The sequence below is a fragment of the Ursus maritimus genome, unplaced genomic scaffold (assembly GCF_017311325.1).
Source record: "Ursus maritimus isolate PB19 unplaced genomic scaffold, ASM1731132v1 scaffold_9, whole genome shotgun sequence".
Lineage (NCBI taxonomy): Eukaryota > Metazoa > Chordata > Mammalia > Carnivora > Ursidae > Ursus > Ursus maritimus.
This window is the reverse complement of record NW_024427107.1, coordinates 80,380,603-80,392,657: the sequence shown is the minus strand read 5'-3', so window position 1 is coordinate 80,392,657 and position 12,055 is coordinate 80,380,603. Positions and strand designations below refer to the sequence as shown.

General features: G+C 62.4%; 1 protein-coding gene across 2 annotated transcripts in view; it reads left to right on the top strand.

The window, feature by feature from the left end:
• The first annotated feature begins 2 nt into the window (after nucleotides 1-2).
• The window catches only part of CPSF1 (cleavage and polyadenylation specific factor 1), a 13,985-nt gene continuing 1,932 nt past the window's right edge, over nucleotides 3-12,055 (top strand). Inside the window, exons 1-28 of one of the 2 annotated variants that reach the window (XM_040625860.1) lie at nucleotides 3-80; nucleotides 181-339; nucleotides 6,199-6,226; nucleotides 6,319-6,461; nucleotides 6,551-6,631; nucleotides 6,716-6,867; nucleotides 6,946-7,092; nucleotides 7,170-7,309; nucleotides 7,381-7,491; nucleotides 7,568-7,661; nucleotides 7,752-7,839; nucleotides 7,912-8,034; nucleotides 8,117-8,168; nucleotides 8,256-8,350; nucleotides 8,420-8,494; nucleotides 8,618-8,698; nucleotides 8,774-8,863; nucleotides 9,055-9,165; nucleotides 9,297-9,381; nucleotides 9,467-9,645; nucleotides 9,718-9,854; nucleotides 9,955-10,129; nucleotides 10,215-10,421; nucleotides 10,502-10,591; nucleotides 10,682-10,825; nucleotides 10,901-11,053; nucleotides 11,720-11,836; nucleotides 11,916-12,006. In XM_040625860.1, the coding sequence (XP_040481794.1) occupies nucleotides 196-339; nucleotides 6,199-6,226; nucleotides 6,319-6,461; nucleotides 6,551-6,631; nucleotides 6,716-6,867; nucleotides 6,946-7,092; nucleotides 7,170-7,309; nucleotides 7,381-7,491; nucleotides 7,568-7,661; nucleotides 7,752-7,839; nucleotides 7,912-8,034; nucleotides 8,117-8,168; nucleotides 8,256-8,350; nucleotides 8,420-8,494; nucleotides 8,618-8,698; nucleotides 8,774-8,863; nucleotides 9,055-9,165; nucleotides 9,297-9,381; nucleotides 9,467-9,645; nucleotides 9,718-9,854; nucleotides 9,955-10,129; nucleotides 10,215-10,421; nucleotides 10,502-10,591; nucleotides 10,682-10,825; nucleotides 10,901-11,053; nucleotides 11,720-11,836; nucleotides 11,916-12,006 (3,133 nt within the window). In that variant the 5' untranslated portion in view covers nucleotides 3-80; nucleotides 181-195. Of the gene's footprint in view, nucleotides 81-180; nucleotides 340-6,198; nucleotides 6,227-6,318; nucleotides 6,462-6,550; nucleotides 6,632-6,715; nucleotides 6,868-6,945; nucleotides 7,093-7,169; nucleotides 7,310-7,380; nucleotides 7,492-7,567; nucleotides 7,662-7,751; nucleotides 7,840-7,911; nucleotides 8,035-8,116; nucleotides 8,169-8,255; nucleotides 8,351-8,419; nucleotides 8,495-8,617; nucleotides 8,699-8,773; nucleotides 8,864-9,054; nucleotides 9,166-9,239; nucleotides 9,382-9,466; nucleotides 9,646-9,717; nucleotides 9,855-9,954; nucleotides 10,130-10,214; nucleotides 10,422-10,501; nucleotides 10,592-10,681; nucleotides 10,826-10,900; nucleotides 11,054-11,719; nucleotides 11,837-11,915; nucleotides 12,007-12,055 lie in introns of both variants that reach the window. The other variant, XM_040625859.1, reaches the window with a different exon arrangement.

The window sequence follows — 12,055 nt, the reverse complement described above, 5'->3', positions numbered from 1 at the left end:
CCCCCGCGCTCAGCTTCCGGGGCGGCCCGGGCCTTGTGCGTCGCGCTCCCGTTCCCCCGCGAGCCGGCTCCAACCGCCAGGTGGGCGGGCGCGCGCGCGCGGCCGGGGAGGGGGCAGGGGGCGCCGGGCCGGGGGCGTGCGCGGCGGCCCCGCTCATCCTGTGGCCCCGGCCCCGCGCAGCTCGGGCTCGGCGCCATGTACGCCGTGTACAAGCAGGCGCATCCGCCCACCGGCCTGGAGTTCTCCATGTACTGCAACTTCTTCAACAACAGCGAGCGCAACCTCGTGGTGGCCGGCACCTCGCAGCTCTACGTGTACCGCCTCAACCGCGACGCCGAGGTGGGTGCGGGCCGCTCGCCCCGCGCCCGACTCCTGTGCTCGCGCGGCCGCTCGGCGGCTCCTGCGTGCGCGGCGGTGGGGGTGCGGGGGGAGCGGGGCCGCGGAGCTCCGGGCGGGGACTCGGCCCTGACCCGAGGCGCACCTGTGAGCCGGCGGGGCAGCGCCGCACGTGCGGTCGGGGCCTGGCGGCGGGGGGACCGCCCTGGCAGGGGGAAGGCTGGCCGTCGGGGGGGGGGCTGACGGGAGGTCACCGGGCTGTGATGAGCCCGTCCACAGCGGAAGCGCAGCGCTGCTTTGGTTGCCGAGGCGCCGGCTGGCCCGGGAAGGCTTCTTGCGACAGTGGGTTTCTTACCTGTTCTCAGGGGGCGAGCAGAACTTCCCCCAGCCCGGGGATGGGGCGTGGAGGCTGTTGGGGGCAGAAGGAGCGGTCTGGGCGCAGGCCGGAGAGGGCATGCAGCGTTGGCCTGGAGCGGGGGGCAGAAGGCAGGCTGCTCTGATGCCGGCGGACGGGGTCCGAGGGGCACACAGAAGCGGCCTACCTTCCTGGCACCTCCGTCTGGACACCTGTGTTCGTCTTTGCACAAAATGTGCGGATTGCTGTACTGGTAATACACGGTGAAGAAAGCCAAACAGGAAAGGCTGGAGTATTATAGGGAGAGCTTTGTGACTGAGTGTGTGTCCTTAAAAAAAAAAATCTTAGTTTAAGCTTTTGTGATAGTGGCAGTTTTGAGGTCAGTATTTGCCTTTTGTCAAAATTTCAGTCAAAAAACTGAAAAAGAGGTCTTGCAAATAAAGATGCGGGTGCCTGGCGGGCTCTGTCAGAAGAGCGCGAGACTCTTGATCTCGGGGTTGCAAGTTTGAGCCCCATGTTGGGTGTAGAGATTGCTTACAATGAACGAGTGAGTCAGCCTGCGAATTGTGTGAGAGCGTCTTTGCTGCATCCAGTGGACGGAGACGGGTTTTTCAGTCCTGTCTTCCCGTAAAGTTCCTCCTTCTCTGATACCCGTGATACCAGTGGGCCTGAAGAGGCCGACTGGAAGCTCACAGCCCACCCTGAATGCTGGTGTTCACCCACTCGTTTTCTCCACAGACGTGTTTGTGCAGAGGCCTTGTGAGGAGATGCTGGTTAGCACTACAGGCAGCGAGACCTGCCCTGGTGGTGCCCCTTTTCCAGGGGGTGACCGACCGGACACAGCCAGTTATGAAGTGCCCTGGAAACCAGCAGAGCAGGGTGGGGGAGCGGGAGTGGTGTTAAATGTCGCCTCCTTGCAAAGTCGGGTTTTGAGCAGGCGAGGAGGAGGTGCTGGCAAGAGCCTTGTGGGTGGCAGGTGAAGGTTCCAGGCAGGTGAAGGTGTTAGGGCAGTCAGGGCTGGTGCTTAAGAACCAGCCAAGAGGGGGGAGTGCCTGGGTGGTCAGTGGGTTAAGCGTCCAGACTCTTGATTTCCGCTCGGGTCATGATCTCAGGGTCATGAGATGGAGCCTCACGTGGTTGGGCTCCATGCTGGCTGTGGAGCCTGCTTGGGATTCTCTCTCTCTGCCCCTCCCCAAACCCCACTCTCTCTCTCCCTCTCTCTTTCAAAAAAAAAAAGAAAAAAGAAAGATCAGCCAACAGGCCCTGAGGAAGGGGGAGTGAGGAGGAGAAGCGCGTGTGGCTCTTGATCTCGGGTTGTGGGCTGAAGCGCCACACTGATCGTAGAGGTTACCTAAAAAGGGGGGGAGTGAGGAGAGGACAGAAGGTCCGAGGGGTGACGAGGTGGGGGCCAGGTATCAGCATGGCGACCTTTTAGGTCATCGTAGGGACCGAGTGCTAACTCAGAGGTGAAGTTAAGGAGTGACCTGACCTGTGTTTCACAAGGGTCACTCTGTGTGGAAGAGGCGGTAGGGAGGTGGCAGGGGGGCCTGCAGGGAGACCAGTCAGGGGCATTAGACAGTGGAGGTAGTAGGAAGCAGTCAGGTTCAGGATGGACAGGATGTGGGGTGTGAGGGCGTGAGGGGCCCAGGTTTGGTCTGAGTACCAGGAGGGGTGGAGCTGCTGTTACCTGACATGGAGAAGGTGGAATGCAGACATGGGAGGAGGAGCTCCATTTCGGACATTGCATCAGTTGCTTGTTGCTGCAGGACAAGGTACCCCAAAACTTAGAGGCTATTTTTCTTAAAGATTTTTTTTGGGTGTCAGCACGCACACAAGCAGGGGGAGCAGCAGCAGAGGGAGAGGGAGAAGCAGGCTCCCCATTGAGCAGGGAGCCCGATGTGGGGCCGATCCCAGGCCCCTGGGATCATGATGTGAGCCTGCAGGTGACGCTTCACCAACTGAGCCACCTGGGCGCCCCAGAACTTAGAAGCTTCAGCAACAGATAGTGCCTCCCGGTTTCTGAGGGTCAGGAAGCCAGGAGTGGCTCATTGGGCGGCTCGCACAGGCTCTCCGGAGGTGGCGGTTAGAGGTTTGCGGGGCGGCTGTCTTCTGAAGGCTCAGTCAGGGCTGGAGTTTCTGCTTCTCACTCACACTGCTGTTGGAAGGAGGCCTCAGTCCTCCATGTGGGCCTCACCCCAGGGCAGCCTCCCGCAGAAGGAAGGCTGAGCAAGAACAAGTCACCGAGGAGCCATGGTGTCTTCATAACCCGAGGTAGACGTGGCACACTGCCATTCTGCCACTTGGTACGGCTCAGGACCAGCCCTGGCCAGTGGGAGAGGCCGTCGTAGACTGCAGCCGCTACAGACTGTCAGGGCGCTGATTCCGCAGCCCACTGTGAGGTGGACGGAGAGCTGGGGACAGGAGTTGTGTTGAGGTGCAGGGTCTGGGCTGGAGCTGCAGTGGGCTCTTCAGACCCTGAAGCTGGTTGGGATCACCCAGAAGATGGCCCTGGGGCGTGGGGTGCCCCAGTCTAAGACATTGGGAAGAAAAGAGGCCAAGGAGGGGTCGCAGGAGGTGTGGCCAGGGAGGCGGGAGGGGAGCCACGCTTGGGAGGTAGCAAACTGGGGGCCTGACGCTGCCCAGCCTCAGGTGAGGCACAAGACCTGGAGGCCCTGGGGACTCTTGACTGGGGGACGGGGACGTGGGCCTGCAGGGTTTAGAGCCCACCAGAGAAAGGGGACCAGTAACGGTGAGCATCTCCAGAAGGATTTGTGCGAAGGGAATCGAAGAGATGGAGTGGTAACCGGCGGGAAAACAGGGTTTTTAAAGATGTGAGCGTGGTAGCACGTGTGCACAGCAGAGGGCCCGCCAGTGCGGCCGTGCACCCCCCCACCCCAGCCCACTGAAATCTAAGGGAGCTTTGTACATCTTCCAAGTTGTGAAAATTCCAAACAGACTGCACGTGGCTGCCGAGCTGAAGTCAGATATTTGCTCTTCGGCTCATTGTGGGAAAGTTTGCCAACTCTCAAGTCAGAGAGACGTGCGTGGGGCAGGAGATGGGGCTGATGGGAGGCCGCTGGAGAGCGTTCCGGATCAGTCTCGTCAGCGCTCTGGAACAGTGGCCTGGTACTGTGGGGCGTGCCTCTGTGAGTGTCTTGGGAGTTTGGACAGGGCGCACCGTGGACCGTGGAGGTCTCTGGCCTATGCTCTGTGAGGTCTGGGCTTCGACTGGGTGACTTGAAGAGTTGGAGGCAAGCTGGCTGCTCTCCATCTCTCTCCCCACCTCTCCCCACCTGGCTGCCTTGGTTTTCCTGGCAGCACAGTGGCCTCCAAGTAGTTGGGCTTCTTACTCGGCAGCTCTGGAGGCGAAGGGGGAAGCTGCCGGTCCTCACAAGGGCCAGGCCCTGGGGGCATGGCACCAGTTTCTTTTCTTTTTTCTTTTTTTTTTAAAAAGATTTATTTATTTATTTATTTGACAGAGATAGGGACAGCCAGCAAGAGAGGGAACACAAGCAGGGGGAGTGGGAGAGGAAGAAGCAGGCTCCTAGTGGAGGAGCCTGACGTGGGGCTCGATCCCAGAACTCCGGGATCACGCCCTTAGCCGAAGGCAGACGCTTAACGACTGAGCCACCCAGGCACCCCACCAGTTTCATTCACAGCCTGTTCAGGGCCACCGCAAGCCCAGACTCCAGAGAGGGGTGACGGGCCTCGTGAGGCTGTCTTGAATCTGCCCCACGGAATCTCGTGCAGGTGGCTGCAGTAGTGACAGCTCCCTGGTGGCAGGAATGTGGAAGGTGTAGAGCACAGAGCAAGTGGGGTGGGGGTAGGCATTATGCCTGGGACCCAGTCCTCCCGGTGAGGTGGGAAGTAAGGGCAGCTTGGGCCGGGGCACAGTGTGAAGCTGCGTGTGGTCAGTGGGTGAGTGCGTGGCCTGGGGCAGCAGTAGGGCTGCAGCTGGGCAGCAGGAAGGCCCCTGTCACCTTTGGGAGGAAGAATGTACAGCACTTAATGGAAATCCCAAGTAAGCGGAAAATAATTGATGGTATGGATGGGAAATCTCAATATTGTAGAGATGTCCATCAGGTTGATCTATAAATTCAGTGTCTTTCGAAGTTGCAAGCGGTTGCTCATTAGATTTCATAGTCTGAATCTCAGATTTACACGGAAGAGCCAAAAAGGAAACATATCCACAATAACTTTAAAGACTAACAAGGTGGAACACTCGCCCTGTAAGACTGTCGAGAATTTTGTGTGTACGTTTCTATTTTAAAGCTGTGTTACTAGGTGTATATGAGACAAATGTAGAAAAAGGTTTTATGTTTGAACTGACATTTTTGTCATGAAATGTTCCATTTTATCTCCAGGACTTTTTATCTTAAGATCTAGTTTCTCCAACATCAACGTAGCGACCTCATCTTTCCTCCTTTATTTTAATTTTTAAAGATTTTATTTATTTATTTGACAGAGCACAAGCAGGGTGAGGGGCAGAGGGAGAGGGAGCAGCAGACCCCCCCACCGAACAGGGAGCCTGATACGGGACTCGATCCCAGGACCTCGGGATCATGACCTGAGCCACCCAGGCGCCCCTATCATATGCTTTTTTCTCTCTCGAAACGATATAGGACTTTTCTCCCTAACGTTGATAGTGGCCGTTCTTGTGCTGAACGACTCTTGCCTTCCTGGGGCGACCTAGTCTGGGTGTGGTGCAGTAGCCTTTCCACGTGTCACCGGCTGGCTTGCAGGTACTGCGAGGACGCAGCTTCGACTTCCTGTCCCACGTGCACGATCGGTGTCGGGGCCTGCACCCCCTGAGGTGCCATCAGCCCGGGACCAGTGGGTCTTTGGTTTCATTTTGGTGATGTTTGGTGTTTTTTAAGTTTGTCATCATTTCTGGAACATTTGGTAGAATTTCCTGGTGAAGTCCTCTGGTTTTCGTTGTCGTGGCATAGCTATGGGATGTATGAAATGCCTTTTCTGTACGAGTTAATTATATGGTTTTTCTCAAGCAGCTCTTTTCAGGGTGCTTGCCCCATAGCACAAGTGCATTAAAAATGACCTTCTTTGCCATCATTAAAACTTTCACGGGGCGCCTGGGAGGCTCAGTCAGTTGAGGTCCGACTCTTGATTTCAGCTCAGGTCATGATCTCAGGGTTGTGAGCTCGAGCCCCGTGTCGACTCTGTGCTGAGTGCAGAGTCGGCTTGAGATTCTCTCTCTCCCTCTGCCACCCCCCGCCCCACGCCTGTGCGTACGAGTGAGTGGGCTGTTGGGGAAGCCATGACGGGGGGCTCTCGGAGAAGCCCTGTGGCCACGCTGGGGACCCAGGGTACGAGCGTGTTGGTGCACGTTGGGTTGGGCTGCGTGCGGCTGTCTCCAGAAGTGCCTAGAAGTGTGGTCTGTACCGCAGTTGGGGGGGGGGGGGCTGGCTGTGCTCTTTTCTCCTTGTCCCCCCATGAGGTGGGGCTGCCGGGCGTGTGGCTTTGCTGCTCACCCTCCTCTTCCCTCCCAGGCACCAACCAAGAATGACAGGAGCACAGGTGAGCACAAGGGTGGCTGCCCTGACCACAGGCCTGGGACTGCGGGGGCTGGGGTGCGGGCCCCGACCTGGACCCACCGGCCTGTCCCCCAGAGGGAAAGGCCCACCGGGAGCACCGGGAAAAGCTGGAGCTGGTGGCTTCCTTCTCCTTCTTCGGCAACGTCATGTCTATGGCCAGTGTGCAGCTGGCGGGAGCCAAGCGGGACGCCCTGCTCCTGAGCTTTAAGGACGCCAAGGTGGGCGACGGGCCTGGAGGTGGGAGTCGGTGTGGGGGCCCGGAGGGCCGTGGGCGGGCCCCAGCTCTGACCTGCTTGCTGCCTTCTAGCTGTCGGTGGTGGAGTATGACCCGGGCACCCATGACTTGAAGACCCTGTCTCTGCACTACTTCGAGGAGCCCGAGCTGCGGGTAGGGCCAGGCCACACCCCCAGCCCTCCCTGCTCCCCTGGGCCTCCTACCCCGGGCCCGCCTGATGATGCCCTCTGTCCCCAGGATGGGTTTGTGCAGAACGTGCACACGCCGCGGGTGCGGGTGGACCCCGACGGGCGCTGCGCAGCCATGCTCATCTACGGCACGCGCCTGGTGGTCCTGCCCTTCCGCAGGGAGAGCTTGGCCGAGGAGCACGAGGGGCTTATGGGGGAGGGGTGAGTACTGCGGCAGGGCGGGGCTCCCTGCGTCCGTGTCCCCCGCTCCCTCTGCCCACTGAAGCCCGTTGCCCCCAGGCAGAGGTCCAGCTTCCTGCCCAGCTACATCATCGACGTGCGGGGCCTGGACGAGAAGCTGCTCAACATCGTGGACCTGCAGTTCCTGCACGGCTACTACGAGCCCACCTTGCTCATCCTCTTCGAGCCCAACCAGACCTGGCCAGGGTGAGGCCCCGGGGCTGGGGCTCCAGTGCTGGGGGACCGGCCACGCAGCCCTGGCCGACCTACCTGTCTGCCCCCAGGCGGGTGGCTGTGCGGCAGGACACGTGCTCCATCGTGGCCATCTCCCTGAACATCACGCAGAAGGTCCATCCGGTCATCTGGTCCCTCACCAGCCTCCCCTTCGACTGCACCCAGGCCCTTGCTGTGCCCAAGCCCATAGGTGAGGGCCGTGGGGGTGGGGGGGCATAGTGCGGGGAGCGGAGCCCTGCCCACCAGCCTGTCCCTCTCCAGGTGGGGTGGTGGTCTTCGCGGTCAACTCGCTGCTATACCTGAATCAGAGCGTCCCCCCGTACGGCGTGGCTCTCAACGGCCTCACCACCGGCACCACTGCCTTTCCCCTTCGTGAGTATGGGCAGGGGCAGGACAGGGGGCAGGGATGGTGGCGGGTGTGGAGTCTGGCTGACGGCGCTCGGCACAGGCACCCAGGAGGGCGTGCGGATCACCCTGGACTGCGCGCAGGCGGCCTTCATCTCCTATGACAAGATGGTCATCTCCCTCAAGGGCGGTGAGATGTGCGTCTCCGTCCCTTCAGTGAGCCCTGTGCCCTCTGACCCCGCCCCTCAACCCCGCCCCCAGCTCAATGCTCCCCTCCCTCCCGGCAGCTACGTGCTGACCCTCATCACCGACGGCATGCGCAGCGTCCGCGCCTTCCACTTCGACAAGGCCGCTGCCAGTGTCCTCACCACCAGCGTGAGTTGAGGGGAGGGGGGGAGTGGCCCTGGGGGTGGGCCTGGCCTCAGCCTCACCACCCACCCTCTTCAGATGGTCACCATGGAGCCCGGGTACCTGTTCCTCGGCTCTCGCCTGGGGAACTCGCTCCTTCTCAAGTACACGGAGAAGCTGCAGGAGCCCCCAGCCAGCGCCGTCCGAGAGGCTGCGGACAAGGTGGGTGCGCGGGACCTGTCGGGACACGGCCCTTGTGCAGGGGCCGCCTCGGGGCTGCTCACTGCCCCCTCCTGCCTCACAGGAAGAGCCTCCGTCGAAGAAGAAGCGAGTGGACTCCACAGCGGGCTGGTCGGGTGAGGCTGGAGAACCCGGGCTGGTCGGGTGAGGCCTGGGGGCCAGGTGACCGGGGTGGGCTCACACTCCGTCCCCATCTGCTGCAGGGGGCAAGTCCATGCCGCAGGATGAGGTGGACGAGATTGAAGTGTATGGCAGCGAGGCCCAGTCGGGCACACAGCTGGCCACTTACTCTTTTGAGGTGAGGTTGGGGCCCGGGGGGGGGGGCTCCCACGCTGGGTGGCCTGCCTGAGCCCGGCTGCGTCTGCAGGTCTGTGACAGCATCCTCAACATTGGACCCTGTGCCAACGCTGCCATGGGCGAGCCTGCCTTCCTCTCTGAAGAGGTGCCGTCGGGTGGAGACATGGGCGGCATGGGGTGCTGGGGCCTGCCCTTCCTCTCAGCCCCTGTGCAGGGAGATGGGGACGTGGGCTGCTGGGGCCTGCCCTTACTTTGAGCCCCTGTGCAGTTTCAGAACAGCCCCGAGCCAGACCTGGAGATCGTGGTGTGCTCTGGCTATGGGAAGAACGGGGCCCTGTCCGTGCTACAGGTACGTGGGGGCGGGGGCCGGGTGGTGCCTCCCGGGGGGACCTGGGTGGACTGACAGCCCCCATCGTCATTCCAGAAGAGCATCCGGCCCCAGGTGGTGACGACCTTTGAACTTCCTGGCTGCTACGATATGTGGACAGTCATCGCCCCTGTGCGTAAGGAGCAAGTAGGTGGAGCCTGGGCTGGCCAGGAGGCCCCGAGTGGGGCAAGTGACCCAGTGCTGCCCTCCGTGTGGACTCGGCCCGAGCTCGTGGTGGCCTGGAGGCAGTGGGGCCCGGGACGGGGCTCTGCTGGGCTGTCTGAGGCCGACACCCCTGGCTGGTGGTGTGATTCCTGCTCCCTTTCTGCTGTCTACAGGAGGAGACCCCCAAGGGGGAGGGGGCAGAGCAGGAGCCCAGCGCCCTTGAGGCGGACGACGATGGACGAAGACACGGGTTCCTGATCCTGAGCCGGGAAGACTCCACCATGGTAGGGGGCGGGGGTCCGGCAGCCCGGGGCGGGGTCCCACCGTGGTGGTGCGCCTCACTCCCCACCGCCTGCAGATCCTGCAGACAGGGCAGGAGATCATGGAGCTGGACACCAGCGGCTTTGCCACGCAGGGCCCCACGGTCTTCGCCGGCAACATCGGGGACAGCCGCTACATTGTGCAGGTGTCGCCGCTTGGCATCCGCTTGTTGGAAGGAGGTGGGCTCGGGTGGGTGGGCGGGCGGGCGGCCAGACAAGGGTGCTGGGTGCTGATGACCCAGTGCTGACCGTCCTGTGCCCGCAGTGAACCAGCTGCACTTCATCCCCGTGGACCTGGGCTCCCCCATCGTGCAGTGTGCCGTGGCTGACCCCTACGTGGTCATCATGAGCGCCGAGGGCCATGTCACCATGTTCCTGCTCAAGAGCGACTCGTATGGGGGCCGTCACCACCGCCTGGCGCTGCACAAGCCCCCGCTGCACCACGTAAGCACCCGCCGTGCCCGCAGCCCACCCTCCTCCCCCACCCCGTGCTGAGCCCCTGCCTCTGCCCTGCAGCAGTCCAAGGTGATCGCGCTGTGCGTGTACCGAGACGTCAGCGGCATGTTCACTACTGAGAGCCGCCTGGGCGGGGCCCGCGATGAGCTGGGGGGCCGCGGCGGCTCAGAGGCGGAGGGTCAGGGCTCAGAAACCAGGTACGTGGGCAGCCGGGGCACAGGCTGGGGCTGGGGGCCCTGCGGCCGGCCCCGTGTGACGGATGCGCCGGCCCCGTGTGACGGATGCCCCGGCCTCTAGCCCCACCGTGGATGATGAGGAGGAGATGCTGTACGGCGACTCGGGCTCCCTCTTCAGCCCCAGCAAGGAGGAGGCCCGCAGGAGCAGCCAGCCCCCTGCAGACCGGGACCCCACCCCGTTCCGGGCCGAGCCCACCCACTGGTGCCTGCTCGTGCGGGAAAACGGAACCATGGAGGTGTGTGGCGCCCCGTGCCCGGTGCGGCTCCCTGTCCCCCGCTTCCCATGGCTTCCTGTGGCTGCTGACCCCGCTCCCCACACAGATCTATCAGCTCCCTGACTGGCGGCTGGTGTTCCTGGTGAAGAACTTCCCTGTGGGGCAGCGGGTCCTGGTGGACAGCTCCTTTGGTCAGCCCACCACGCAGGGCGAGGCCCGAAAGGAGGAGGCCACGCGCCAGGGGGAGCTGCCCCTTGTCAAGGAGGTACTGCTGGTGGCGCTTGGGAGTCGCCAGAGCAGGCCCTACCTCCTGGTGAGTGCAGGCCCTTTGTTCCCCGTGGTGGCCCGGCCGGGTGCCTCCGCTCCCCCTGGTGACCCTGCACTGCCCCCCAGGTGCACGTGGACCAGGAGCTGCTCATTTACGAGGCCTTCCCCCACGACTCCCAGCTTGGCCAGGGAAACCTCAAAGTCCGTTTCAAGAAGGTGCAGTGAGCGGGCTGAGCTGGGCCTGGGGTGGACGTGGAACGGGGTGGGGGTCACGACTTGGCCCTCATGGCGCACCACCCCCTCCAGGTCCCTCACAACATCAACTTCCGAGAGAAAAAGCCAAAGCCGTCCAAGAAGAAAGTGGAAGGCGGCAGTGCCGAGGAGGGGGCTGGGGCCCGTGGCCGCGTGGCCCGGTTCCGCTACTTCGAGGACATCTATGGCTACTCAGGGGTGGGTAGGCAGGCGGCTCTGGGGGGACCCCAGGGTGGGGCAGATGGGGCCTCACCTCACAGTGCCTGCCCTCAGGTGTTCATCTGCGGCCCCTCCCCTCACTGGCTCCTGGTGACTGGCCGGGGGGCCCTGCGGCTGCACCCTATGGGCATCGACGGTCCCATTGACTCCTTTGCCCCGTTCCACAACGTCAACTGTCCCCGTGGCTTTCTGTACTTCAACAGACAGGTAGGGAGACCCCAGGGCCCGCGCTGCCCCCTGTTGCCCTGCCTGGGTCAGGAGGAGGTGCTGGGGACCTTGGGGCGTCTAGCAGGTGGACAAGGCCAAGGTCAAGGAGGTGAGACTGGGAAGGTTTGGAGGACAGGGCAGTCGGGAGTGGCAGCTGCAGTCCACGAGGGCACCTGTTTGCGGGGCCAGGTCCACTCACTGGTCTGCCCTTCAGGACCTGTGTGACTCTGGGCAAGGTGCTCACCCTTTCTGAGCCCCGTTTCCTCATCTGTGATGCCAGCATGGGGACTCGTGATGATAATGTGGCAAATGCTCTGTAGGTACTGACACACTTAGGACTGCGGGTGAAGGACAATGGCCGGGGGCCCCAGTAGGAGTCCCCTCGTCTGTGCGGACTCTGGCCTGGCCAGTGTGGGTAACCTTTTGCCTGCAGCCTCCAGCTTCCTCTGGGCCTAGGCCATGACTGTGGCCAGCATCCCAGCCCTGGTGAGCCCTGGGGAAGGGATGGGAAGGCCGTGAAGCACAGGACAGTAAGTCTCAGTCCCTTGCACACCCCAGTTCCGGTAGAGCTGAGGGCTGGCCTCGTGGAGCCCTCGGAAGCCCGGGTTTGCCTGTCCTACCCTTGGCAGGTGCCCGGCCTCACTGCCCTCGTCCCCCATCCACCAGGGTGAGCTGAGGATCAGCGTCCTGCCCGCCTACTTGTCCTATGACGCCCCGTGGCCCGTCAGGAAGATCCCACTGCGCTGCACAGCCCACTATGTGGCTTACCACGTGGAATCCAAGGTCTGAGCCCGCCCTCTTAGGGCCGGGGACCCCCTGGGCGTGGCCTCCTGCACGCCTGTGACATGCCCCGCTGTCCCAGGTGTATGCTGTCGCCACCAGCACCAACATGCCATGCACCCGCATCCCACGCATGACAGGCGAAGAGAAGGAGTTCGAGACCATCGAGAGAGGTACGTGATGCCCAGAGCGGGGCTTGCTGTCAGGGCTGCCCACCCTGAC